At 40.8% G+C, this 26,658-nt stretch overlaps 1 protein-coding gene across 1 annotated transcript; it reads right to left on the bottom strand.

The window, feature by feature from the left end:
• Window positions 1-26,658, bottom strand: LOC106526424 (protein unc-13 homolog A; the record flags this gene model as incomplete). Its single annotated transcript, XM_014021035.1, is given in 41 exon segments — window positions 1-3,026; window positions 4,407-4,563; window positions 4,802-4,888; window positions 5,061-5,117; window positions 5,258-5,405; window positions 5,794-5,874; window positions 5,963-6,019; window positions 6,471-6,594; window positions 7,465-7,608; window positions 7,705-7,793; window positions 7,870-7,947; window positions 8,387-8,464; window positions 8,552-8,695; window positions 10,181-10,277; window positions 10,357-10,483; window positions 10,607-10,692; window positions 11,040-11,167; window positions 11,301-11,435; window positions 11,703-11,792; window positions 12,003-12,071; window positions 12,276-12,429; window positions 12,577-12,740; window positions 13,131-13,246; window positions 13,417-13,586; window positions 13,789-13,930; window positions 14,052-14,279; window positions 14,929-15,148; window positions 15,239-15,313; window positions 15,396-15,401; window positions 16,369-16,447; window positions 16,926-16,969; window positions 18,039-18,141; window positions 18,215-19,318; window positions 21,235-21,448; window positions 22,588-22,617; window positions 23,036-23,090; window positions 23,317-23,387; window positions 23,956-24,079; window positions 24,227-24,344; window positions 26,358-26,457; window positions 26,629-26,658. Coding segments are annotated over 41 exon segments (5,612 nt in total), but the record flags the coding sequence as incomplete, so codon positions are not given.

Here is a 26,658-nt window from a genome sequence, read left to right as displayed (position 1 = left end):
TAAGTTGTGACACAAAAGTCTTTATTAGGAAGCAGATCACAATCAGGCTGCATTCCAGCTCCACTTCTTCATTAAACAACAATAATGATAAGAAACAAATTACAAACGTCTTCAGTAGAAAATAATTCGCTCATGCGAGTTCTGTGTTCACACTACATTCAGATTGATAACAGATGATTTAAAAAAAAACACTAATAACTTAATTACAGAGCTTTGAAAAGTAAAATAAAGAAATGTAAGCAAGTAACACCAAAGAGACACGTGCTGACACATTTAAGTTTCCCATCATGCAAGTGTGGTTGTTTTCTATTCACAAGGCGGGCATCAGTGGTCTCCAGAGAGTTGTGTTGGCGTGCATGCATGCATGTGTGTGTGTGTTCTTATGTGTGCCCTTTTGTGCTTAAGCATTGATCTATGTGCAGGTGTTTGTGTGTCATCTGTACGTGTGTGCACACATGAAGCAGACAACCTGGGTGATCTGTCACTTCCTGGTTCTTTTGAGCTGCAATCTGAAATGTAAAAGCTCTGTCTGAGCCCACACGACACATGGAAACACCTTTACAGACTGCTGCAGGAGCAACTCCACTGATTTTTGGTCCGTTGGACTTCTGAACTGTTTAAAATGAATGAAACCTGACGCAGCAGTGGCAAAATATATATGAACTTACACACAAGTGAATTTACTTGAGGATATTTGTTAGATTTGATGTGTAAAAATCAGTGAAGTTCCTCATAGTGCACACAGACACGAAGAAAAAACTTTATTCTCTTAACTCAAAATAAATTTGGTGGCTAAAATCAAAGGCATGAGCTGGTGTCTCCAAGCTAGTCGTGCTTTTGGATTTAACAATCCCTTTGGAGAAAAGGCTCTGTTAAAGATAAGTGACATTCAAATGAACAGTTTTTGGTAGCTTTCAGCAATATTAAATAAAGACAACATGTTACATAAAACCTCATGCAGCGTCACTGACATTTAGTGCTTTTAAAGACACTACAAGACGAGTTAGACTATGGCTGTGTCTGCTCATTTTGAACTTTTTTTTTTGCAAGAAAAGCTAAAATGCTTTTTTTAAATCCCATATGAGCAAAAAAAGAACATTTGATTATTTTTAAATGCTTGGCGGTGACTCTGATGGCTTTATTATATAAAAATAAATAAACAAACATAAGCTCTGGTACTTGGAAATTTGTTCCTACTAAAAGAAAAATAAAACCCCCTCTTCCTCTATTAGTTAAAGATGACACTCTTCCAATGGGAAATAATGACTCCATCGATAGAATGTCAGCGATTTACAAAAAACAAAAAAAAATTAAATGATGCAGTCACAAGTTTCCCATTTCTTGAATCTGGATAGTGCACTTGGTGCTCTTGTAGTTTTAAATATTTGACAGCGCTTATGTTTTGGGAGTGTAGGTATTGCTCACAATCGAAGAGGCCGTTTTGCAGACGTGACGATCCACTCATACAAACGCACACTTTCATACACATGCATGTGCACATTAGCAAAAGACACGGAATGTTGGTCCACAGGGTTCAGTCAACACACAAACGGATTACTATTGCCTTCAGAAGATGTTTTTTCGTTTGTTTTTTTTTTTTTACATGTGCGGACGAGGAAAGAGGAAAGAGGAAAGTGTTCTGCCGGGCAGCGTCCAGTGATGCTCCAGAACAGAACATCTGATATGTTCGTTATGTAGCTGAGCAGGTGGGGAGGAGAAGCTTACYAACAGAGGCATAAACGATGCATTTCAGTTTGTGAAATGACAACCCAGTCCACTGATCTTGTAGCCCTTCTTTTTTTAATAAGATGCACTATGTGGGTGTGAGACGATGAGTATTGCTCCATGGTGAGAAGCATTTTAAATAAAGCACAATTATTCTTCCTGTCATCACGGTTATCCTCAGAACTGCTCACCGTTAGCGTGTTCTCTCTACAATAAGTGCTAGTTTATAAAAAATAATTTAAAAAAATGTGTTTTTGCAGGGATATGTGTACCATGCAGATAACATGTTGGAGGCACCCGTCTTTTATGCAGGGATGGGAGTGGCTGCCGTGTTTACAAAGAAGTGGATCACAGTGCTCCTGGGGTCAACATGCAGGATGAGAGTACACTACAGCAAAGACTAGCCCCCCTCAACACCAAGCCAAGGTCAGTTTTGGATTAGTTTGGGGGCGGAACGAATCCCAATCTTAGATCTGTGAGCTCCCAAGGACACGATACGGCACTCTGTAGGAAGTCTGCGCAGAGCAAATGAGGCGGGGAGGGGGTGCAACACAGGCAGACAGAAGAGTGGATGGACGGACACAGCGTAGCTGAGCAAGAAGTGCTCACCTTAAGATGCAGAGAAGCAAAAGTGCAAAGTGTTAGCTTTCAAACTAATAACATGGTTCATCTGTGGCTTTGTGATGCTTTTCAAACAACGAAATAACCAGCGTATAAAAGGTGTCATAAGAAAGAGTGACTGCTTGTTAATGTAACCCTAAACTAAGAGCTGGAACTGGTGCAGATGCAGAAAGAATCCAAACAAAATCAAATCTCCTTATAAACGTTTTCCACCATGTTTGCATTGCAATGTAAATGTTGCATAATGTATGCAGATATATGTACAGGTTTACATGTGTGCTTCTATATTGCACAGGGTTTTTCATGTAGGCGTGAGGGGCTGTGTGTGTCTGTTGGGTGTGTTTCTGGTGTTTTTTTTTGTGCACACGTGTTTCGTCCTCCTCCTCGCCTCTCAGCTGCGGCCCTCCTCAGCCGAGCGCTGGTCCGACTTGAGCTTGACGAACTCTTTGGCCACGTCGTCGTTGTTGCGCTGCGAGAGGATGCGCAGCACCGTCAGGCCCGTCTCGTCCATGTGGACCCGTCTTCCCAGCGGCAGCCAGCAGGTGACACTGCCCTTGCTGGCCATGTCCTTCACCTGCAGCACGGCCATGCCCACGGTGCGGTCCTCTCTGGCAAAGCAGTAGTCCTTCACGCACACCTGCAGCTCGTAGCTCTCTGGACCCACCTCCGTGCCCAGCGAGCTGAAACAAAACAAAAAACAGTTCATCTTTTCAGTCATGAACTGCATCAATAGGGCTGGGTAAAAAACATCAATTTAATCGATTTTGGATCGATTTAATTTAAACTTGGGAAAAATCGATTCACAGGACATGAGATCGATTCCTCCCCACGGCGTCTTGTGCGCACGTCGGAGGCGCGTTTCCGTATTTTGTCTCTCCTTGGCTTGCCGTATGTTTACATCCAGTTGATGTTCAGTGCTAACATTAGCTTTCAATAACAAGTTGTCTGGATCAAAACAAAAGAAACAAAAGGAATCACTAACGTTATCAGCCGACTCTCAGCAGAACTTAAAGATGACAGAGACCACGGCGACTTTTGTTTGCAAAGATTTACGCTCCTACGCGGTAGGGAAATGAAGCGGGGGTTTGACGAGCGGCTCGTTCAGGTGTTTCAACCAAACTACTGTATGTAAACATCTGACTGAACTGTTCTTCACAGCATGTTTAAATGTGTTAAAGATGACACTCTAACAAAATCATTTAGTTTTGTTTCCAATATTACCAACTTTAAGAAAAGTCCTGAAATCCAGAGTGATGAAATGTTGTAGTTGTATTATTTGTTTTAATAAGTAATATGTAATGAGTTTTTTGAACATAGCAACAGAAGGTAAGAGAAACATTACAAATATACAATTTTCATATGCTCAAAAGGATTGAAGTATACTTATATTAGCCCACCTCTTCTCCTGTTATTCTCATCACTTCCTATTCATCAAAATAATTATTAATTGCTTAAAAATGAATGCATCCAACAACACTGTCACCTGCGACTCCTTTTTACTTGTGACAGTTTTCCTTCAAGATTAAACAGTTTAATTTAAATTTGTTCTTAAAACCTGTTGGTGAAGAGAAAAAATAGTGATAATGTATTTTTGCAACACAGTTGAACCATTTTCATTACTTAAAAGCAGATCGAATTGAAGAATCRAATTGTGAYTAATGGATTCAGAACCTTATGAACTGAAATGGAATGGATCTAGAGCAGTGGTTCCCAAACTTTTCAGCTTTTGACCCACAAAATACCAGCAGCAGAGACCTGTGACCCCAGCTGTTGTCGGTTGATAAACATTATTTTCACGTCAAATAAACAAGAGCGTAGTAACATTATTTATTACGCTATTTTTGTCCATTTTAAGTAAACTAGTCTTATTATTTTGTTACAACAAAGGCAAAAAAAATGTTCTTAGTTGTCATTTTTTTGTGTAATTATTTCAAAATATATTTTCAGGACCCCACCTTGATGTTTCAAGACCCCAATGAGGGTCCCGACCCCAACTTTGGGAACCACTGATCTAGAGGATTGGCCACGATACCCAGCCCTAATCGTGAGTGGATACTCACTACTGGAAGCTCTCGTTGAACTTTGGAGACCAGCTGTTGTTCTTTGATTTGGTGGCAAACTTTCTCTTCTTGTCGCTSAGGTGAGGACCAATAATGTAGACCTCCACGAAGGGCCTGAAGCCCTGTGCTTTCCACTTCAGGTCATTGGCCGCCACCACTGATGGAAAAGAAAATCATGAGCAACATACGGCCCACACCATTTCTGACAAGTGCTCAGACCACCTCGRCCCATTCAGAAGACGCRCAGAGGGGAAATGAAGCACMCCACCTCTGCAGCAYCTAACAGCTCTGGAAAGGTGGGCTGGCGTAGTGCCAACACCTTCAGGGACCACCCAGCAGAACACCAGAGCCTCATCGTACTCAGCACTATGATTCAAGCTGCTCCGCACTCTCACCTTTGACACCGATCTTGTGCTCTCCGTTGGGCTGGGGTAAAATGTCCACGTTCATGACCACCTCGCCCACTGCATCCACACCAGCTGCTGCAGAAACAAACCTGGTTACAGACACTTCAGACACTCAAAGCTGCTCAAACAAGAAGCTAAAAGAGGAGTTCTGAGGCATGCAGAGCCGCTCTGTGGATTTGTGAATCACAGAGGTGTCTGGAAACTAGATTGGGTTCCAAAGGTTATCTTTTTTGGAGGAGAGGTGTACCTTTCTCTGGTGAGGTGTCTTCATTTGCAGAGTATCTGATCCCTTTCCCTCCGTGGACTGAGGGCAGACACAAGAGGTTAAGAATTAAAAAATGRCAAAGAAGCTGAAACACTTTTTTTTGGTTCTAAACTCTTTGAACCTACTTTGTGGACAAATCGTACATTACATTCTGTGAGTGTTACAGAGTGAAGTCGTACCCTGAGCGCTCTGCGAGAGGACAAACTTCCTGATGAGCTTGTCTGTAGCCTGTGTGTACAGAGACAAGGCGTAGCGCAGGGACTGCAGATCAGGACTCTTCTCCAAGAAGGTCTTCTTTAGGCCGACACCACCCGCATGGAAGTATTGCTGTGTGACAGATATGACACATAACTGAACGGAGAGTAGACAGGGTCTACACCAACATAGAAAACTGCCTTCATTTAAACCAATCAAATACATGATGGAGCAAGATAAATGATCAATGTATCAAGGAGGGTATTAGGAGTCTTTTGATGTTTTTGTGATAATTAAATGGCTTATACTCAAAATATTTAGTTCAAAAATTAATATTAATATGATTAAACAGTTGATTTTGTAAGCACACTCCATATAAGAATAAAAGTTGCATATTTWCCCCTTTGATAAGGTTTCATAATGTGCAAATCACTTGTCATACATGGATTTATTATGTGCTAATCTAAAACACAAGTAGCTACAATAGAAAGAATAAAAAAGCACTAAACACATATCATACCTTAATAGTATCAAGTGCCAGTTCTATGACTGCACACTGTTTAGGGGTTAGAGCCTTGGCCTCCTCTCGGCCCATATGCTCCTGCAGAAAACAGTCGTATAAAAAATGTGTTTCTGAAGTGCACATTTGTTATAGTTTGATTATTTATGCTGGTGTCTGCAATAATCACCTTGAGTTTAGAAAGCTGACCCAGCTCCTTGGCAGCGTTGAAGATCATCTGAGTGCCCTGTCGAAGACAGGTGGACAGAGACRTGAGCATGATGTTGGGGTTAAAACAGCCTTTGTTAGGAAATGTGCAAGGAATAAAGATTCACCAAGTGAGACGTATGTGAGGAGAAAAACTGATATGAGTGAAAATACGTTTAAACCATCTTAGGAGCCATTTTTTGGAAGTGGAAGGACTAAAGTTTGCAGTAAGCTGTATGTATCGTGTTGCTAATCAAAAGTTTTGTTTGTATTTACAGAAGAAAGATGTGAAAGATCACAGAGGGTGATAAGGTTTCAGTTAAAAAATCGTGGTTTCCATGCTTTTAAAGGCCACACACATACAGTACTTACAATAACCTGAGAGAGGAAAAACAAGGGTGAAAATGGGGAAATGATTTAATACAGCAATGGAAACAGCACTGAACGTATGAGGCACAGAACATGGACGTGTGGGCTTTTTTAAGACTCACAGTCTGGTCTGTAAGTGTTGGAAGCACGATAGTTTTTTCCATCGTGTTCATCACAAGTTTCCACAGCTCCTTCAGCACTCGTTTCAGAACCGTCTTCTCACAGATCTTCGCAAACAGCGACAAGCTGGAACACGAAAACACAAAAATCTTTCAAGTGACAGCACCAAACAGACCTCCTGTGTTTTTATTTAAAGTGTGTTTATAAAAAGAAAAACGATAGAACAATGTAAGTTTGGAGCAATGTAAGCTTTAAGCAGATCRCATCTTGTTTCAGATAATATCTTGTTTTTTCCGGACAATAACACCACTAAAACCGCATGTAATTAAAAATATTCAGGTAACAAAGTGGTTAGTGATATTTGTCACATTATGAAACAAACAAAAAAATAACACACATAATCAAGAACATGTCCTAGACTCCTTAACTTTTTCTTAAATTTGCTGCTGGTAAAAATCTTTAATAACATTCTTCATTGCGCTACATTAAATTGTATGTTTGAAATAACTTGTAAATCTTATCAATTAGAGGCCGGCATGTGAACAGGGCTGAGTGATAAAACAATAATGATGTATTGCAATAGACACATAATCACTATCAATWGAAAATATGTTTGATAATTTGTTAATAATTTCATTGAACTCTGATTCAGAACTGCACAGCATTCTGGGGGATGTAGGCAGAGGTAAGGCTTTAGCTGCTCAACCCCTCACCACCCAGCTAAGCAAGGATGGTGTCGTCAACTCACTCTTTGGCTGAGTAATACGCATTATCAGTTAATGTTTTACCATCAGAACTGCTTCAAAATACAAAAGAAAAATGCGGAGGAAATTGTGGATAGAGGAGAGAAAAGGCATGTCACCTTTTTTCTCCAGATTTTATTCCAAATAGGTAAAAAAAATCAAAAAAAGTCATAAAATGCTAATATTGTCATACATTTTTTTGCCATATCACCCAGCTCTACATGTTAAGGCGATCAGTATCCATGAAACTTACTTGCTGTCCAAAAAGTCCATAATGGGCTGCAGGACATTGTCAGCCTCCTGCACCACGCTGCCATTTGCAGGAACTGTCTGTCCTTTCACTTGAGCTAAAATGTCCCCCATTTGCCTCACGTTATCCTCAATCTGTGGCTGGAAACTGTAACAGGATACAAAGAGTAAAAAGGGAAAAACATGAGAACATATTCTAAAGTCAGCAGTTTGTGGTCGAGCAGAATCAAACAGAAACGCTGACCTGACAGCGAAGATGCGGCTGAGGTCGTCCATGACGTTGTTTAACTTGTTCTGGAGYTCCTTCAGGAAGTCGCTGGCCTCCACGTTGAGCTGGAAGCAGCACGGWCGTGATGCGCACAGCAGCCAAGTGGTTTTAGTTCAAATAAAAACAAAGATGGAAACTCACGTCTTTGCCGCCCATGGCCTCAAACATCTTCTCCAGCTGAACTCTGAGCTGCTGGATGTTATTGATGATGATACACGGCTGATGGAGGGAAGAAAAATATATTTCACACACTGGCACACGCACACTCGTTTTTGTCTCTTTCACACTTTCCATTCCTGGTGTTTGGCCATATTTGTTTATTTTAAAACACAAAGCCGTGCGGGACAGGACACGCAGTATTTTTCAGTAATTACTGTTTCTCTCTGGGGCTCTGGTCTCTGGGAGTGCAGCCTGATTCCCCCCAAGCCTACACCACTTTCAGCTAATTACACAACCCCAATTCACTGAGAACACCACAACCTGGGCTCAGCTATTACACCGAGGAGCAATTTAATGTGTCCAAATGAATCAACTTGACCATAAACCTTGCATACATTAAAAAATACATTCTGAATCGCACTTATTTCCATTAACTATCTTGTTGTGTCGAAAATATATATTCCATACAATGTCCAGCTGAAATACCACAGTCACTTACCACTTTCTCTTTCTTGACATGATTTGGAAAGTCCTTCGCTATGATGTCGGCATAAGACAGCAGGACATTGCCAATGGTCTAAGAGAAATAAACAGTAAAAAGGCATTAGGATAATATTGAGTACTGAGGTAAAGGTATGGTAGAGCAGAAGGAGGAGAAAGTCACCTTGGCGAATCTCTTCATGTAGTTGCCGACAATCTGAGGGTCTGGACACTCCAGCTTGCGAATGATTTCAAAGCTCTGATTGAGCTGAGAGAAGACGTCCACCACTGAGCAGGAGAACAGAGCATGCTCCGACGTGACCTGGAACTGGATATCGAGAGAAGGGACCAGAGGGGAAAGTTGAAGGAGGTGTTTTAATGTGCTGATGCTAACATTGAAACAGAGGGATTCGATTCCCTGAAACACCGTACTGAACCCAGGGAGTCCGGTTCTGTGGTCCTGTTGGCGTCATTATACTTTGATCTTCAGCTCACTGGAGTGGTTCACAGCTGAGTTGAAGTGGCTGGTATGAGGTTCAGCACCTCAAATCTGAGTTCACGGTCCTCAGTTGGACAAGGGTGGATTGCTGTCTCCGTGTTGGAGGTGAAGTTCTGCCTCAAGTGGAGGAGTTCGTATCTTGGGGTTTTTATTCACGAGTCAGGGGAGAATRAAGCAAGAGAGGGACAGACAAATCAGTGCAGCTTCTGCAGTTTTGGGGACTCTGCACTTTTGTGGTGAAATGGGATGTGAGCTGTAAGGCAAAACTCTCTGTTTATCTGTTAGTCTAGGTTCCTACCCTCACTTATGGCCATGAACTTTGGGTAGTGACCGAAAGAACGAGATCATGATACAGGCCATCTAAATTCTGTTTGAAAATTACGGATTTTTGAGGGTCATGATACAGGTAAACGTCCAAAGGACGCCTCCCTAGGGAGGTGCTTCAGGCATGTCCGAATGGGAGGAGACCCCAGGAAAGACCCAGATCACACTGGAGAGACTATGTTATGCCTTGGAATCCTCCCAGAGGAGCTGAAAGAGGTGGCTGGGGAAGATAATGAATGAATGAACAGTGAAATCAAGTCTTGGGAGTTGGTTTGTTTGAAAGTATTTGATGAGAGAAAAAGGTGCTGATCAAAGGGTCATCACTGCAACTTAGCCATTAACCCAGAGGTGAACGGTGTGGCGGTTTGGGACGAAGTCTGATGAACATCATTTGCGCTGACACAGGAGAGTAGATGCAGCCCCAGGCGACGGTAACTGGACTTAAAGGATCCTCCGTATACAAGACAGGAGACTCTTCAGCTGCTCTGTATCGACCTGCTGCATGGTTCGTAGGTGTGAGCAGGAAAGAGTGTGAGACACTGCGTGGTGTGTGTGTGTGTGTGTCTGTGTGTGTTTACATAGACTTGTGCTGTAGCATCTGCTCTGTTCCACAGAGAGGTTTTTTTCAGTGTCTTTGGTATTGAGTCAACATCGATTGCCTTGAGGCCTCCAATCTGCTCTTCACAGCTCAGCTTGGAAAGTGCTGAGTCGCAGAGATGAATTTGCATGAGGGATGCATTAATGCATTTTTGGGGGTGAATGCTACAGGTTCAACATCTCTTCTATGCTTAATGGCTTCTACTGATGCCTCAGCATAATCTAATTGTTGAATTTAGCTTTTATTTTAGAGCTCATGACATTAAAACAGCATCACAGAAGTTTTTCATATTGTGTCTTTTTCAAAACATAAACTAATGCAAGCAACATGTCTTGATTCCACCTGTTAACACGATGAAATAAGCATCAGAGCAGCATACAAGACCCACTTACCCCGTCTTTCTTGTCCCTCTCCAGGGCTCCATGGAGAAAGTCTCTGGACACTTCCTCATTTTCATCCAACCACATGATGACAAACGGCTCAAACCAGCTGCAGAACAAAGACTAGATTAATCATTGCTTCACACGTTCTCATAAGTACTGTAAAGGTGTGCACAGAAAACACTCACGCTGGATATTCTGGTACATGTTTCTGGAAAGTAGGCAGTTCCTTGCAGTACTCGTTATAAAGCCACTTCACCTTAAAGTGCAGGTTCATATAGTCTGCACTTTTACACAGACGATGCTTCTCATGCTCTGAAGAACAAAACAAAAACAAATAGAAACTGAGGAAAGCCCTGCATCACACTTCTTTTCTTTCTCTTACAAAGAATAAATATTTCAGAAATCCAAACATAATCCCAGAAACAGAAATCGTACCCTCCATGGCGTATTTCATATCTTGTGCAAACATGTTCCACATGACTTCAGCGCTGATCTTACCCACATTGAGTTCTTGAGGAAACCTTTAAAAGACAAAAAACTGTAAATCAGAAAATGGTTTTACTTTATTAAACAAGAAACAAATTTTATCTACCATTCCCTCTCTGTCTTTCCACCACAGAAATCTAAATTAATACGAATATGCTCATAGTTCCCCAAAAAGGAAGCCCATGAGCCCCTTTAAATCATCACACTTTAAATTTAATGTTTTTAAATTACTACCAAATATTCTTTATTTTTTATTCATGAAATTTAAAATGCTGCTTAATTTTCTCTTCTGCACATTACGTTGGCCCGCAATGCGTCCTGAGCTGCTTTCTCATGAAGCCTCTCCTAAACACAAAGATCGATTCTTCAAAAACAAACTCACTGATTGAGGCAAGGAGTGTAGGAATTTTTATCCTCTTCTATGATGGAAACAATAAGAGTGATAAGTTTCGACCAGAAGTCCAGGTTTTTGATGCTGGGACCCTGCTCGTCTGGAGGGACGGCTTTTGACTAGAAATCAAAAAGACATTGTATTTTATTATCTGAAAAGCTGCACCCATCGAGGATGTCTTTATTATAACAAATAGTACAATATTAATTCACAAGAACCCTGTCCAGGCAACTTGTGTGCTCGTGAACTCACTGGGTCTGTCTGATATTCCCTGTTGTAGAGATCGTGGCAGTTGTTGAAAATGTACTCGTAGGTGGAGTTCAGACAGGCTTTTACACAGTCCTTCACCACCTGACTGGCTCTGGGGGGACTCTGCAGCTCCTGGACCTGAACACAAACACAAAACAACATGTTACCTCAGAATATGAGGTCTCAGCAGGAGGTTATCTCAGCATGAATTTAACCAGAGACCTAATGAGCTGTGAAAACTGGACTGATCGTGAAAATGCCCCAGATATTAAGATGTAGTTTTATTGTACATTTAAAAGGGGGTCGTGCTGAGTCTTTTCTCATTACTGTTCATTTCACAATATTTAGTTAAGAGCTGGAAAAAAAGAAGAGAGAAAATAAAATTCTTTTGATATTTATTCTCACCTTCATCCTGAAAAATGTGATGCTTGTCAGCAGATCTACAGTAGATTTGAGGTCTTGAAGTCTTTCAGGACTGCTGGCAGGGAAATTATTCTTAAAGTGCACACAAATAGAAAAAAWATATATATATACTGTATATATATAAGAAACTGCAACAACAGGCATCCTAGTTTTAAACACAGCCCCAAAATAGATGACAAATGAGCACACCTGCACATATGCATCTAAAAATAGCACACAGATAATCTACAGCGCTCTTGAGAGTCTTTAAGCAGTGCATAAATTTGAATCAGCAGTAAGTACCCGATACATGGACAGGTCGATCCTCAGGGAGTTGTGCAACTGATCCAGCAGTTTGACAAACCTCTCTTTCTACACAGGAGACAGAAAAAAAACAGGGCACTCAGGAACACAACGAGCTACAAGGATTATTTGTTACAGCCCGACTGGCTCTGATCAGACGGAGCTTATTGACGTCTCACGTTGCCAGCTAGAAAACATTCAGCAGTCAGGAATCCCTCGTCTCTGAACCGTTTCTGAACATTACTCTTCTTGCAGTAAAATTTTCAGACTTACGCCAAAATTTGATGCAGCAAATCTGTCTGAGGCAGAAACATTGTTGGAGGACTGGGTGGTGTGGGCGTAGTACGCGTTGATGTTGGCGAGCAGTGTGCTCATCACAGCTGGCACTCCGGGGCACATGTACTTCGATGACAAACAGGCAAAGTGGCTGTGGGATGAAAACACCAATAAGAACGTTTAATTATTATCTTTTTCTCTTCATTACAGCATTTAAATGTTTAAGACTCAGTGGCAATGCTTCAGACTCTCTGTAATCATAAGGTTTAAAGTTTGATGTAATGCTTGAAGTACTGACGTCATGGCCTGGTAAATGGACTCTACTCCATATCTCATAGCAAACTCGTCCACTATCTCCTGTGCAGTCTCGTCGAAGTACACCTTCCAAGCATCGTCACCTTTGGCATCAGGGATCTTTACTACACCGCTGTTCTGATCCTCCGTGGTGTACTGAAACAGATGCTGAACAACAAACAAACACTTATGTTGACATTTACACCTTTAACATTAAAGGCAGTTGTGCTTGTAAGAATAAAAAATATACTTTATTTTCTTTTACTGTCCAGAACTTTCTTTTCCAAACAGTTTCAAAGTAATTTAATTGTTAAACTGTTATTTTAAATCTAACAATTAGAGATTCAACAAATGGTTAGCCTGAAATTTTTACCAGCTGATGTTCCCCTTGATCGGCTTAAATCTGCATCTCTTTAAGTGTCTATAAACGGTCAGTACTGACAAATACAACATCTTTTTCAGTTCGTGAATGCACCATAATGAATTAGAGAGGTTGCTTTTGCATCTTCAAAACATTTGTTCAAATAATCGGAGAGCCACGTGTCCTGTTCCACTGACCTCGTGCAGACAGGTGTACTGGACGTGATAAGGAGCCACAGTCTCCTCTCCTTTGATCTCCACACTTATGTGCATCCGGATGGCCCCCGACACGGCAGATTTATCGGTTCTCTTGTCTGACACACACATACAGACGTGCACGCCTCATCAGTTAGATGAAATCTGCTACATCCGACAAGCACTTAGGTTATCTGTGTCTTGTGCATTAATCTCTGCGTGACTTTCTCTCCTCCTTTTTTAATCCCACCCCAGACGCCTTTTTTAATTCTGTCTCACAGAAACTCACCCAGGTTGTACCAAACGTCCATCTCCCCGCTCAGAGTGCGCACTTCGATGATGGTTTGACCCAGGAAGTCGTCGCTCTCGCGCTTGAACCTCTGCTTCACGCGGGACTTGATGTCATCGTCCTCGTCCCACACGCGAACTTTAATACGGTCAGAGGAGTTGTGGCATTCACTGGATGAGGCAGAATTCAACGGAGGATATAAAAAGTTAGAAACAGAAAGAAACAAGCACGTGCATTTCTAGTCATTCAAAATCAACTAAAATGTGGTATGCCAATTTGAATTTATATGTGCTGTTAAAAAATGCAAAATAATTTTAGAAATTTATGTCAGTATTTGAAATTTTAAATCTAATAGCATTCCACTTTACTCACAAGTGAAAACTCTCATCCCAGACTGGATTTAGGTTGCCATAAATGGTCTTGGTTCTCTTTTTTGTCTTCCCAACTTGAACGGTTACATATGGGTCACTGGAGCCTGTTTTGTCTTTAGCTTGAAGGCCCTGGGCACACACCACTAAAGCAGAAACAGGCAGAAATATATTTAAACAAAGACAATGACGGTGATTTTACTATGAAAATCCTGTTCGAATTACCATCAGTTCATAACTGAACGATTTGGATCAGAAGAAACAAACCTGTGATGCTAATCTTCGCTGACCATTTTGAGGTCCCGTCGAGCACGCTCTGCTTGATCTGCTTCATCTGAGTGCCGTGTGCTGTCTTGTCGAGGCCAAACACTTCYTGGATCAGCTCGAAGATCTCTGGCTTGTTCCTCTCTCTGATCTTCATGCGGTCTTTCAGGACCATGATGATGTTCTGGGTCCGGTCCTCTGCACCATGTTTAGAGCTCTTCTCTGCAGCTCCTTATGTGACAGAGAGTTTCAGTTCAGGATAAATGGTTAATGATGTAAATATATCACATATCTGAGATGAACATGGCTCTAAAGCCCAGAAGCTTCACTCATGATTTCAGACAATAAATCCCTTCGACGCTAAGCATCAAGTCTTGATAGCATCATATTAAAAAGTTTTTTAAAGCCTTTTTCTGGCCACTTACCAAACCAAAACCTCTTAATTACCCCACTTAACCACGGATCAAATGGACATAAACAATGGCACAGTTTGTGCAACTGATTTTACAAAACTCATTGCTCAGAGGAAAGAAATGGTTTAAGAATATCATGCATTTATGTTAAAACCAAAATAGCAACTTTATAAGTCAGTCTTTGTGAAGTTGAATTAGATGAAACAGTATGAATGCAAAGCCTGTGGGAAGATGAAGAAAAAAACGAGGCAGGGTTGTGACAGCACATTACTCAGGAGATAAATTGGAAAGAAGAAGGGAGGAGAATGGGAGAGTGGCTARAGGGCAAGAATAATGGGATGTCAATCTGGCAGAAAGGTACAGAGGAAGAGCTCAAACAGTTTGGGTGGAGGATGAGGYGCGCATTCACCGACAGAAAGACTGACGATGGCATGTGTGCGTGTGTGCAGGAATGAGCGTGACCTTACTCTGCAGGCAGTCGGCATTGAGCAGATCCTGGCACTTTTCGTGGCATTTCACGCCGCACTCGGCGCAGCGCATGCCCTGCCGCGCAATACCCCACAGCAGCCCCTCGCATTCGTAGCAGTAGGTGGGGGTGGTGGCGGTCCACACTTCAAAGTTGTGTGGGGTGGTGGAGGAAATGGGGTAAATCAGAGCCTGCAGCGTCTTCTTATAAACGTGGCTTTTCTGCAAGTGCAGTGGATTAAAAAAAGATTCATTTTAAAAGTGAATACATGTTGAAAAGAACTACAACATAAAACAAAATAAAAAACGCACCAGTTCTTCATTGCCGAGAGTGGTTGAAGCCATRGCTGAGGTAATTCCAGCTTTACGTGAATTCTGAACTAGAGACTGAGAGTGCGAGAGCAAAAAGTGTTTTAGATACATAAAAAATAAATCACAATTCTGATTTAGGAGAAAAACAAATACTTACCATAGCCTAATGAGGCAAAGCCAGGAAGAAACACAGGAGATTTAAAAAGAGACATAAAAATAGAAAAACATTTTAAGCAACAAGTAGTCTTTAAAATGTAAGAGTGTCTGTGCATGTGTCAAAATTTATTTAAATCTGATGTTCTTTATAGTAAAGAGCGGTGTGGCTACACAGATTATGATAACAGCATTAAAATTAGATTTGTCATTGCCATTGCTTAAAATAAATAAAATAATAAAAAAAGAATGAATGAATGATTTTATCTGTTCGGGACAGTGTGCAATTAAAACATAATTTGATGCATTGCACCAGATTTAGCCTAAGGCTAATTTAATCTGTAGAATAATTTCACCAAAAGATCTTTTGAACATTTTTCAAAAAATTGAAGGACTGTATTGAACTGTTTTTCATTAAGGAATAATTTTCATGTGCAGCAATCCTTTCATCCTTTTTGGTACAATCATGGTGTGAAGATATTTTATGGATTGGCAAGCCCTGAGAAACTGTTTAGTGGTAAAGCAAAGATGGACAGAGCTACACAYTGACAGTCCTCCTGAGTGAAATAAGCCAAACCTTCAGCCTGAAAACAACCCAGGAATATTGCTAAACAGATGCAAGTTGTTGAAAAAAAAAAGAGTAAATGTCTTAGAATGACCCAGACCATAGAAACAGCTTTGAGGACTTGGTCTGAAAAAAGGGACTTGACAAATTATTGACTTTAGGAGTTACCTTTTATGCACAAGAATGCTTTCCATCTTTTGTTTCCTCGTTTTCTGCTTTACAGTAAAAATTATGTGCATAGATGTTCCTACTTTGTATCCTAATTCTAAGCTAAAAAGTACTCTTCAAGGCAGTGTAAGTGTAGAAAAGACATTAGTGGAGAGTTCACGCTGTCTACAGATGGAGGTTTAGATCCCACAGGTGTGAAAAGTGTTAATGTACAGCATGACTTTGTGTTCAGCTTGTTTCTCACCAGATCTCTGACAAGAGGAATAGCTTTTCTTTTGCGAAGGTCCGGCATGCTGTCAATACTGTAGAGCGCACCTCCCATTCTGAATGAGAAAAGGTCACATGTTTTTCTACATTTATTTGAATGTTTATCCCAATTTATAGCTAGGCAAACATCAAAACAATTTGTAATTATTATAAAATAGTTTCCTGCTGAAGGCTAAATTATCTATTATTTTTGTTTTTATACTAAGCTGGAGCTAAATTCTCTTTAATAGAAATGATTACTTTCACACTCCTGCCTGTGGCAAACATGTCACTTATTCAGTATGAATCTATAGTCCTCAGACTCATGTCWGCCTCATCTACACACATCCTGCCAGCTAAGCTGGGGCAGCCCGCTGTCATTCAGTATGCACTGGCTTAATGCCACCAGTCAAACCTGCCTGTGAATCAAAGATTTATAATAGAGGAGTTCCAGATTTAAAAATAACTAAAGAAGTGGCGGTAAGTTTTTTTTTTTTTAAACCAGCTAGGATTATTTTGACAAAATAAAAAAATCAACTGATAAGTAAAACTCACCCTCCTTTACCAAACCACAGTGAGCTGGATGTTTCTCCTCGAGCCTGAGGGAGAAAAAGAAGGAAGATGGTGACCAAAAAGTATTTTTAAATATTTGTCCCTGTAGTATTTTCTAGTCCTGATATACTTCTAACAATATATATAATAAACCATATTTTTATCAAACTATTTCAATAATATTTCAGTTATGTGTTCAGTAAAAGTAGAAAATAGACAAGTCGGTAAACACTACTGTAGAGTATCTACTGTATGTGCTTTACAAAAAGGTTTTGCATTTTTAAGGACAGAAACTGCAGAAAACCACCAACCTGCATGACAGCTTTAGTAAACTACAACAAAAGATATTGCTGTGAAAATGAATGMGCAAAAAAGTGAAGGGGTCTGAAGCGTCATCAACCAGATGCATCATGGCCCCGTTCGGGCTGTACCTACCTGTCAGCATGCTCCAATGACGGCCGAGCAAAGTGCATGTGAGTGTCACAATGGCAATGACATGAAACTGGAAAGAAAACAAAGTGGGTCGGCACAAATAAACAAAAAAATAAAATAAAATAAAAAAGCAGGAAAAAGGAGGGAAGCAAAACGTACGAAAATGCAACACACATCAACATAAACATCAAAGCAAGTGATTAATTCTCTGCACAACTGAATTTAAATGAATAAACAAAATGTGCAAGTGGAAACTGACCAAGCAAAATTAAACGTGCTCAACTGAATCAAGCAGTTTTGTCAAGCAAGTGTGGAGCTTCATCCAAACTCAAGTAAAAGCTTGCTGCATGACAAGTAATCTTATTTTTAAAAAGCTGGAAGTATCAATTATRGATGATGGAAAGCTTCACGTTTGCTTTCCTGTGACTTGCAGGAAAAAAAAATTATTAAAATAGCCTTTGAGAAGTTGCTGGATGTACTTAGTCTGCACATTAATAATGCACAGCACATGTATATTTCAAAGACTTGGGAGACACATTTTGCAGTTCTCAAACTGGCATCTGTTTTAGATTACAGGATGGAGCTAAATCCAACCTTCACCTCTGAGTTCTGACGGGATACATTTATGAACAAAGAACACATGACCAACTAAAACCTGGTACCCAGATCGATTGGTCCACGTACCTCTCTGAGCTGGTCCAGGACTTTGTTGTAGAGCCTCAGCCAGTTCTCTTTAGCTCTGACTGCTGGATCCACTGGCTCTTTTGGCTCCTCTATTACTGGAGGACTGGAAAAACAAACGTATTTTGTATTGATGATTGAGTTCATTGATCTCAGTCCCTTTCAACCTTCCCTCCTACCTCTCAGGTGGCACCTCTTTTTCCTCCTCTGGTGTGAGTGGTCTGCTTTCTTCAAAATGCTCTTCTTTCTGCTCTACAGGAAGCTTCTCCTCGTGTAGAGCAGGAGGCGTTTGAGCCTCTGTCTCCTTTATCGTTTCTTTCTCTGACCACAATTCTTCCTCCTGCTGGGGAGCCTCATCCTCAAGCACAGCCGACGGCGTGGTGGAGGGATCTTTGACGTGGGATTCGGGGGATGCAGAAGATGGGATCTGCTGAGATGGAAGCCCCGTGGCAGTGGAGGGTGGCTGGGAAGCTGAGTTAGTCAAGGTGGCTGGGTGTGATGGAGGGACAGAGTTAGCAGCAGTGAACTGCTGCTGCTGAGATGCAGTTGATGCTGGAGGATGAGGCTGGGCAGGCTGGGCGGACTGGGCGGTGGGAACTGAAGACAGGAAAGTTGAAGCCAAGCCTGTGACTGCAGCTGTTAAAGGTTTGGCCATTGAGAAGAAGGAAGTGGCAGACGGGGCTGGCTGTGGCTGAGGTTGTGTTTGGGGCTGCGCTTGTTTTGGTGCTTGGGCTGCTTGTTGACCCGTTGGGGGCTGTGCTGGTGGTACCATGCTGGGAGGTTGAGTCTGGCTGGAGGTCTGGTTCGGGGTTTTGGCTGGAGGCTGTTGGTGTATGGAGGACTGTTTCTCCAGTGGAGGCCTGGAGTTGGGTATGTCAAGCATCGGTGGGGCAGCTGAAGTTGGAGTGGGTGTGAACGGTGGCTCCAAGTCTTCACTGAGGGTCCCGTCCAAATTGTACAGATCTTCATCATCATACATCATCTCCTCATCCTCATAGAGGCCCTCCTCCTCCCCCTCATACAGTCCTCCATCATCACCCTCGTATAGAGCCACGTCCTCTCCTCCATCTTTGCTGTAGCCTCCCTCGTCGCTGTATGTGTGCGTCTCATCGGGATCCCAGTCTGGAGAGCCTTTACTGTAGCTGACGGAGGAGTGGCAGGAATGGTAGGAGTCATTCTCGTCATAAGGGTCTCTTTCTCTGTACTCGCCACCGTAGTCTTCCTCGCTCAGCTGACTGCTGCACCGACTGAGCTCAGCGGATGATGCATAGCTCCCTGTGGGACTGAAAGGATGAAAAACCAAAGTCACGACACATAACTATAATGCCAAAATTGCTAATAGAGCATTGTATATGACCTGCCCTCTTTGTACTCTAATGGACAGCCCCACTAAACACATTTCTTTGCATGTCTTTGGAGCAGCTACGAGCACTGCTGATGACTAATCAATACAAAACAGTGGGAATACAAGAGTATCTGACAAGTGGAGAGAAACAGAGCAGAACAAAAAGTGAGAGGTTTCAAGACAGCTGACAAAGAAAAAGAAACGGTCACAAAAACCAAGCAACAAAACAGGGAAAATGTATTTGTGCTTCTTGACGAATGGGGTTATTAAAAACTGAGCAGAGRTACCGAGAGAAAAAGAGAACAGATGGGTGAGGGTGGCGAGATAGTGAAAACGGGGAGAGAGCGGCAAGCTTGGATATAAATGGAAGGGAGGAAAGGTAGAGAGCGAGGGAGTGTGGCRAGCTAAAAGTGGATGAGATGGAGAGAAGTGGGTGGAGCTGTGAGGAGGTTGCCCTGTCCAATACACTCACACAAGCAGCTAATCTTATGTGCCGTATTGACCATTAGACTGCCAGCTGAATTATTCATAGAGCAAGAGGTGGATGGATGCATATTTTCATTCCCTGACTGAAGGAAATACATCAATAAATGCTGAGAAAAAAATGAACGAGAGTGAAATAACACCAGTCTTTATAAAGCAAAGGAGTTTGGAATATGCACATGGCTAAATTTAATTTAATGTATTCTTTCATCAAATGATTTCTTAATATTACATTTTACATTTACATTTTCAGAAAAAAACAAAAAAGTGGAAATTAAATAAATCTTGTCTTTCATGTAGCTGCTTTGGTTGTAGATTTAGCTGACTCGCTGTCAATAAATCACTGCWTTCAGACCAAAATTATATGGTTATTGATAGTTTTCTTTTCCAGTACTGTACAAAAGAATACATCAATAGTATTTACATAGTGTTGTTGGAGTCAGATTGTGTGTATATTACATTAGTTTTAGTTAAATATATAGAAAACTAACATGTAGTAAGTAAAATGGCCAAATTGATATAAAAATTTACACTAACATTATCCACCATAAATCATTGTCAAGTCCTGATGAAAGAAAGCTCAAGGTAGAAAAAATAAGTGTTTTAAATTTAGCTTCAGAGTATTTGTTTCTAATATTGTTTTGATATGATGTGATTATTATTTTTTTAATAGTCACACTTTGAACCATTTATCAAGAAAAAACAACTATCACATGTCTCAGCTTGAATATAAATGACTGTAATGTGATTTTAACAACTAGTGGGTCCAAAAATAATAATATGAGACMTTTTGACCATGGGGAAAACAGAATGTACATTTTTTAAAGGAGACATATGCTTTTACATTCTTCTTTTTCACATTTAAATCATTCAGTTAGGGGTATATATAAAGTGGAACTGAATTCCTCCTTATTGTAACTCCACTAGCCCCTCTTTCACTCCTTTTCTGAGGTGTGTCTCAGATCAACTCRTTTTGAGGCTGTCTCTTTAAATCCAAACAAGCCGCTTCACACTCCRYCCCCCTCTTCCAGAGCGGCACATTCTAGTTTGATAGAGGGKTTTACGACTATATATCAGCGCACAATTTTTTTTTTTTTTATAAATCAGAAGACTTGTCCTTCCAGCCTTACATGTTGGAGCCAGAGGAGAAAAGACAGTTTTGCATGATATGTTCCCTTTAATAAATGAAACAAAATGTTACTTTTCTTTTAACTTAGATTTCAACTCTTTATGATTTTAGCCCTGTTATGTATTGAATTGTTTTGGATTTGTAGTCTTTTTGCAACTGCTCTGAACATGAAACTTTTTTTTCTCACTTCATTCAAAGTGAACCTGAATCACAATTCTTTGTGTCTTTGTGCAGACACACACCTGACGTTTCTCTGATGGTGGTAGTCCAGGTCTTGGTTGTTACCAGTGCGTGGATACGAGAGGCTTCTGGAGCTGCGGTGCTGTTGGCTGATGGGATACTGGTGGACAGAGGCGTTGGGCTGAGATGTGCTGTAGTAGGGAGGCGGAATGCTGTTACTGGTTTCGCTGCGGTAGTCACTGTCTCTATCATCCACAGCACTATCTGGGTCCTCATCTACACAAAAGAACAAGAAGACATGGCACAGAAAGACAAAACAGGGCTCAGAAAAAAGTTTCAGACTTTATAAAAATAAAAACAAGGTCACAACAGAACAAGCCTACCAGTGCTGTGGTAAWAAGCTTCCTCCCTCTTAGTGTCTTCATTCTGTCTCAACATAAATCTGCTGTGATCACTAAGGAGATGCTTTACTTTTCTCTGGTGTTCATAGATCAACAATTACCATCCCAAAGGGATGTGCTGATAGACTTTAACTGTGTGAAGCAGTCAAAAGCGAAACAAGCTATCTATTAATCATCCATTATAATCCATCATAATCTTTTTCACTCCAAAAACCAACAAACAAACGCAGCTGCTGCTCTGCTTTTGTGCTCGTCTGTCAGATCATGTAAAAAAAAGAAATTAAAGGCATCAAACTTTTCAACRGCATCCATGTCCCTACATGTTTCATTCACTGTCGCTCTTTCTTTCTTTCTTTACGGCACTTCATCAGCACACCATCTATCATTACTCCCACCTCAACATCCTCTTCCGCCCAGAGAACAGAGATGAGACGAATCGCTGCAGATGTGTGGGTGACTCTGACAGGCACTTGCATAACACCATTTGCTAAAAACAACATGACAAAAAGCAACTGGCAGGGAGGATGGAGGATTTTTTTTGCATACTGTACGTATATTTTCTGTAACCCCACATGAAACCCTTTTTTTGTGAATGTATAGTCATTATTTAAAGCTAGAAGCAGGGGGTCATTTGGAATAAAAACCTTGCTGTTTGTTGTTTTATTATTGCTGGAATAATCACAAGTTAAACTTGCTTTAATTTTATTAGAACAGACAGACATACTGTTGAAAAACAGGCAGGATTATCTGATAAATGAAAAAAACTTTTCCCTCTTCTTCAAGTTATGGAAAACGTTGCATTTTGGAGATTATCAGCACCTGATGTTTAACTTTAAAGATGTATAAAAGGTCAAACCTTTTGGATGTATAATTTCTAAATGAGTAGGAAATGCCAAGTTCAATCAAAAGTAGATGTAGTAGAATTTCAATATCTCTCTTAAGCATAATGAAAATCTAATTTTAATCTCAGATTGCAGAGACAGGATGACCAGAGAGTAATGTATTTGTACTTACTTTGTTGGTCTCCCCATAAACTCCAGTTACCTGCAATGAAACAAAAGGGTCTCACTATTGATTACAACTTGCACTGGTGTTCAGTTTCAAACATGCATTCCTGCCCTCAGTACTTCAATATCCCCAGATGGAGCCAATGAATGGAAAGAGAGCAGGGGGGTTGGGTTAAGCTCCACCAGTCTTATTAGCTGCCCCAGACAGTTGTCTTAGCAAGCTCTGCAGACTGGACCATTAGTCGGAACACAGAGGCATCCTGGAGGAGCTCGTCACTGGACATCTAATATTATTGATCCCTTACAGTGCAGTGAATCAAACCTGTTTCCCCTCCAAGGCACAACAACTCGTGTGTTAACGCATAATGCGCAAGTTGARTTAAAGCAATCTAATCGCATCTCAACGCTATTACAGATAATTCCCTATTGTGCTCATTCAGCGACTTGTTACTTACAGCACTGGGTTCCCGGTACACGGAGAGGGCGTTCCTGTTCCTCCTGATATTGGTACTGCACGCCAAGAGAAGCAGAGCAAATGAAAAATGTCATCTGACAAAAGAGGTTTGCTGGTAATTATTGGGAAAAATTGAAACTTTGTGTGATCGTTAACAAAGGAGGTGGAGAAAATGTTTGATTTTATCACATGCAGTGTACACCGTTCCCCAATTAATCAAACGGGCTTGCTGCTAAAATGTCAGAACATGCTGGTATTAAATCAAACAAGATGACAGCTTACATCTTGGTCCCTCATGGCATTGAGCTGCTCCAGTTTTTTGGCCCAGTAGCGTGCCTCGTCCTCGGGGATATCTGAAAACAATCATTCAAGCAAGTTCAGGTGACAAAAACAGTCGAAATGAAACTCTTCCGATTGAAGCTCTTAAAATGATCTGGATCAAAACTGTGTCCTAAATGACAAAAAAAAGTATAGTTAAAAACAATAAGTGTAATTACAGCATGACCCAGATCTGGGCCATTTTTAAACAACATATAAATACAGCTGCAGATAYTTTGGCCTGACCTGAATACAGTGAGATTTAAAACAGGCTATTCACTTACAGCCATAAAGCAAAAGTCTTATAAACAGGTATGAGCCTCTAAATAATGATTCATATTATTAATTACAGAAATATAAAAAAGTGTAAAAAAAAATAACGCTTATCGTGGTGACACTTGTATTCAGCATCACTAACTATATAACCTAAAAGTGGTTCATGGTAATTAATCATATCCAATTTATTTGTGTTCATTTGTCACTGAAAAGATTCTGACAGAATCAGATTCAACTCCTCTTTTGAGTAATGGAGTGATTATTTCCTCACATTCAAGTACACAACAACCCATGAGCAGCTCTTGATTTTACAGGCTGGCGTCTCACCTAGTGGCAGTTCAAAGCGTGTATCAAGCAGCACCAGGTGTAGAGTGGGGTCTTTGGTGCCACAGATCTCGTTATCAGTCATGATGACTTGGGAGTCCACCGTCAGCCACTCCCCTGGACCTTCCTGTGCAGACAAAGAATTTTTATGCAGCTGAAACACAAATACTGGAGGAAACAAGGATTAGTGCTGCTGGTGCAGCAGGTTACCCCCCCCCCCCCCAAAAAAAAAATATGTGTATTACTCAAGTGTTAGAGAAGGTTAAAGGCAAACCTCATTTGACTGTCGGATGCTGCTGAGGGGAATCCAGACAGTGCCAACCATGGTGTCCCAGATCAACCCTTTGTTCCACACTTCTACTGTCAGACCCAGGTCCAGGCGGTTAATTTCACTACRAAGGCAGAAAAAAGGAGAAAATTAWAAAATGATAAAAGACAGGCAGACTTTAAAAAGGACAAACTGATACTTATATTTCATGTATCTATGATCTATAATATTTACACATGGATAAAACATGTCCGTTGATAAAAGCAGATTATAAGTCATTAATTACATAACGTTACATTCTTTTCCCTCCAGCAATACAAGTGTGGAAAGCAACTAAAACCAATTAAGTGTTCTGCTTAAACGATTTTAAAGTACTTCAATTACAGGAAGTAATTACATTTTATGCTATAATACTTTCTGTCCCCGCTCGGCTCCAGAAAATGCCACACTTTCACATTTTCATTTTCATTAACAGCTTTATGTGAAATGAGAATATTTTACATTTATGTTAAACAAGCTTTTACTGTTTAAAATGCATCACACTGCTAAAAACTGAATGGTTTTTGATTTCACAAAAACAAGAGATGTTTGAGATGTTAACAGCTAAGTGTAACTTTCTTTCTCCTCCTGTAACATGAAGTTGCGACTGAGCTGATATCTAACCAAAAATCAAGTATCGGAAAAATATATTAAAAACCAAAATCAAGTTTGTGTGAGAACTTTTTCTTTCTGTTTTTTTTCCCTGTATTCTTATCCAGACAGCTCAAATATACTTGATATCTCTGTAAATAAAGCTGTAAATCCAATTCTTTCTTTAATTAAAGCTGCACCTGCTGTAGAACAACAATAAAAGCAGCTTACACAGTGATGACTCACTTCCTTGCACATTTCGCCGCTAGAGCTGCACTTTCAAATAAATGTGCCTTTTTGTGCAGAACCTATACATGTGAGGTTACAGTTATTGCATTTTTATATTAATTTACTATTAATAATAAAGCAAACAACAAGAGACCCTTCTTAATTCTGAGGTACAGTAAATGCAGCATGATAAGCGAAGGAAGACAGCAGGGTTGGTTTATTCTATTCTGAATTGTGGTTGTGCTTTTTGAAAGCAAGCCTAAGTGTAAATAGCATAAAGCATAAAGGATTTACAAGACAGCGGGACGGAGGAAAGAAAAAAGTGATGAATAAAGAGAGAGAGTAGAGGCACGTGGTGAAAGCAGTGGAGGAGGTGATTGTATTGCAATGCCTGGAGAGAGAATAAAGCAACTTTAATTAAGAAATAGAGGGAGTAGATTTCCCATCTCGATGTAGCTCCTTTTAACATCAGTCCACGTTTGATTGAAGGCACTCGCTGAAGGGGCAGAGTCATTTCACTGCAGTCTGAAAAAGGACATGAGGCGCTTTCTGTAGCCCAAACATTACATAACACAGCTTCACTGATGCAATCCCAGTACAATGCTCAACGCCTTCGAACATCATCCAGATGCAGAGGACTCCGCATTAATCCTGCCTGCTGCATCCCACATGCTAAATGATTCTCACCATTTACCGCCCATATGCTGCTATGCTGTCAACAGCCCTCTGAATCACTCTGCAAGCCAGTTTTTTTGTGGTGTACCATCTTAGCAACTGAGCTAAGATGCCACTGAATAAATCAGAGAAATATCAATTACAAGAATCTATCCTGAAAGGGTCAAATTCTTTTAAATGAACTTCTAGAGGAAAAGGAGGGAAACCGAGGGGTGATGGGGTGTGTTTTAAAAGAGGTGAGGCTGAGGAGATGAAGATCAGGGAGAAGAGGGAGTGACAGAGGAAAGGAAAGAAGGGATAGAAGAAAGCCAAGGCTAAGAATGAGGATGAGAGGGGCAGAATTATCAAGGGACAGTAGATGAAAAAGAGCATAAGAGCTGCTGAAGGCAGAGAGGAAGTGAAACAATGCAGGAGGTGTGTGTGTGTGTGTGGGGGGGGCACATAGGAGAAAAGAGTGAAAAAGTAGGAAGAGAGGGMGGAAAGTCAATACACTAAAAAAAGCATTCAAGTATTAGTGGAAAGAAAAGTTGAAAGTGTGATGGATGAATGGAAGGAGGACGCAGAGGAAGGTGGGAGTTTTGTCAGAAAATACACAAAGACTCACAACATGAAGTCTTGTTCCCAGCAGGGCAAGTTGCCCCTGACAGCGATGGTTGTGCTCTTCACATTTTGCACTTTTAGAGTCACATAAGTGTTGAACTTTTCTGCGACAAAAAAAAAAAAGGAAGAATGAAAAATCTCAGCTGCAGAAATAAAGCAGTGTAAATTCTCTCTAAGATTTATGTGCTGTTAATCTACAAAGAAGTGTCCTTCCTAACACACACAGTGTCCTCACACAGGCTGTTACACCTCCTCTTATCATTTCCAGGTCTTACCTTGGGGTCCATCCAGCTTGGCTTTCTTCA

Source organism: Austrofundulus limnaeus, unplaced genomic scaffold, assembly GCF_001266775.1.
Source record: "Austrofundulus limnaeus strain Quisiro unplaced genomic scaffold, Austrofundulus_limnaeus-1.0 Scaffold3, whole genome shotgun sequence".
Taxonomy (NCBI): Eukaryota; Metazoa; Chordata; class Actinopteri; order Cyprinodontiformes; family Rivulidae; genus Austrofundulus; species Austrofundulus limnaeus.
This window is presented reverse-complemented; position numbering and strand designations above follow the sequence as displayed.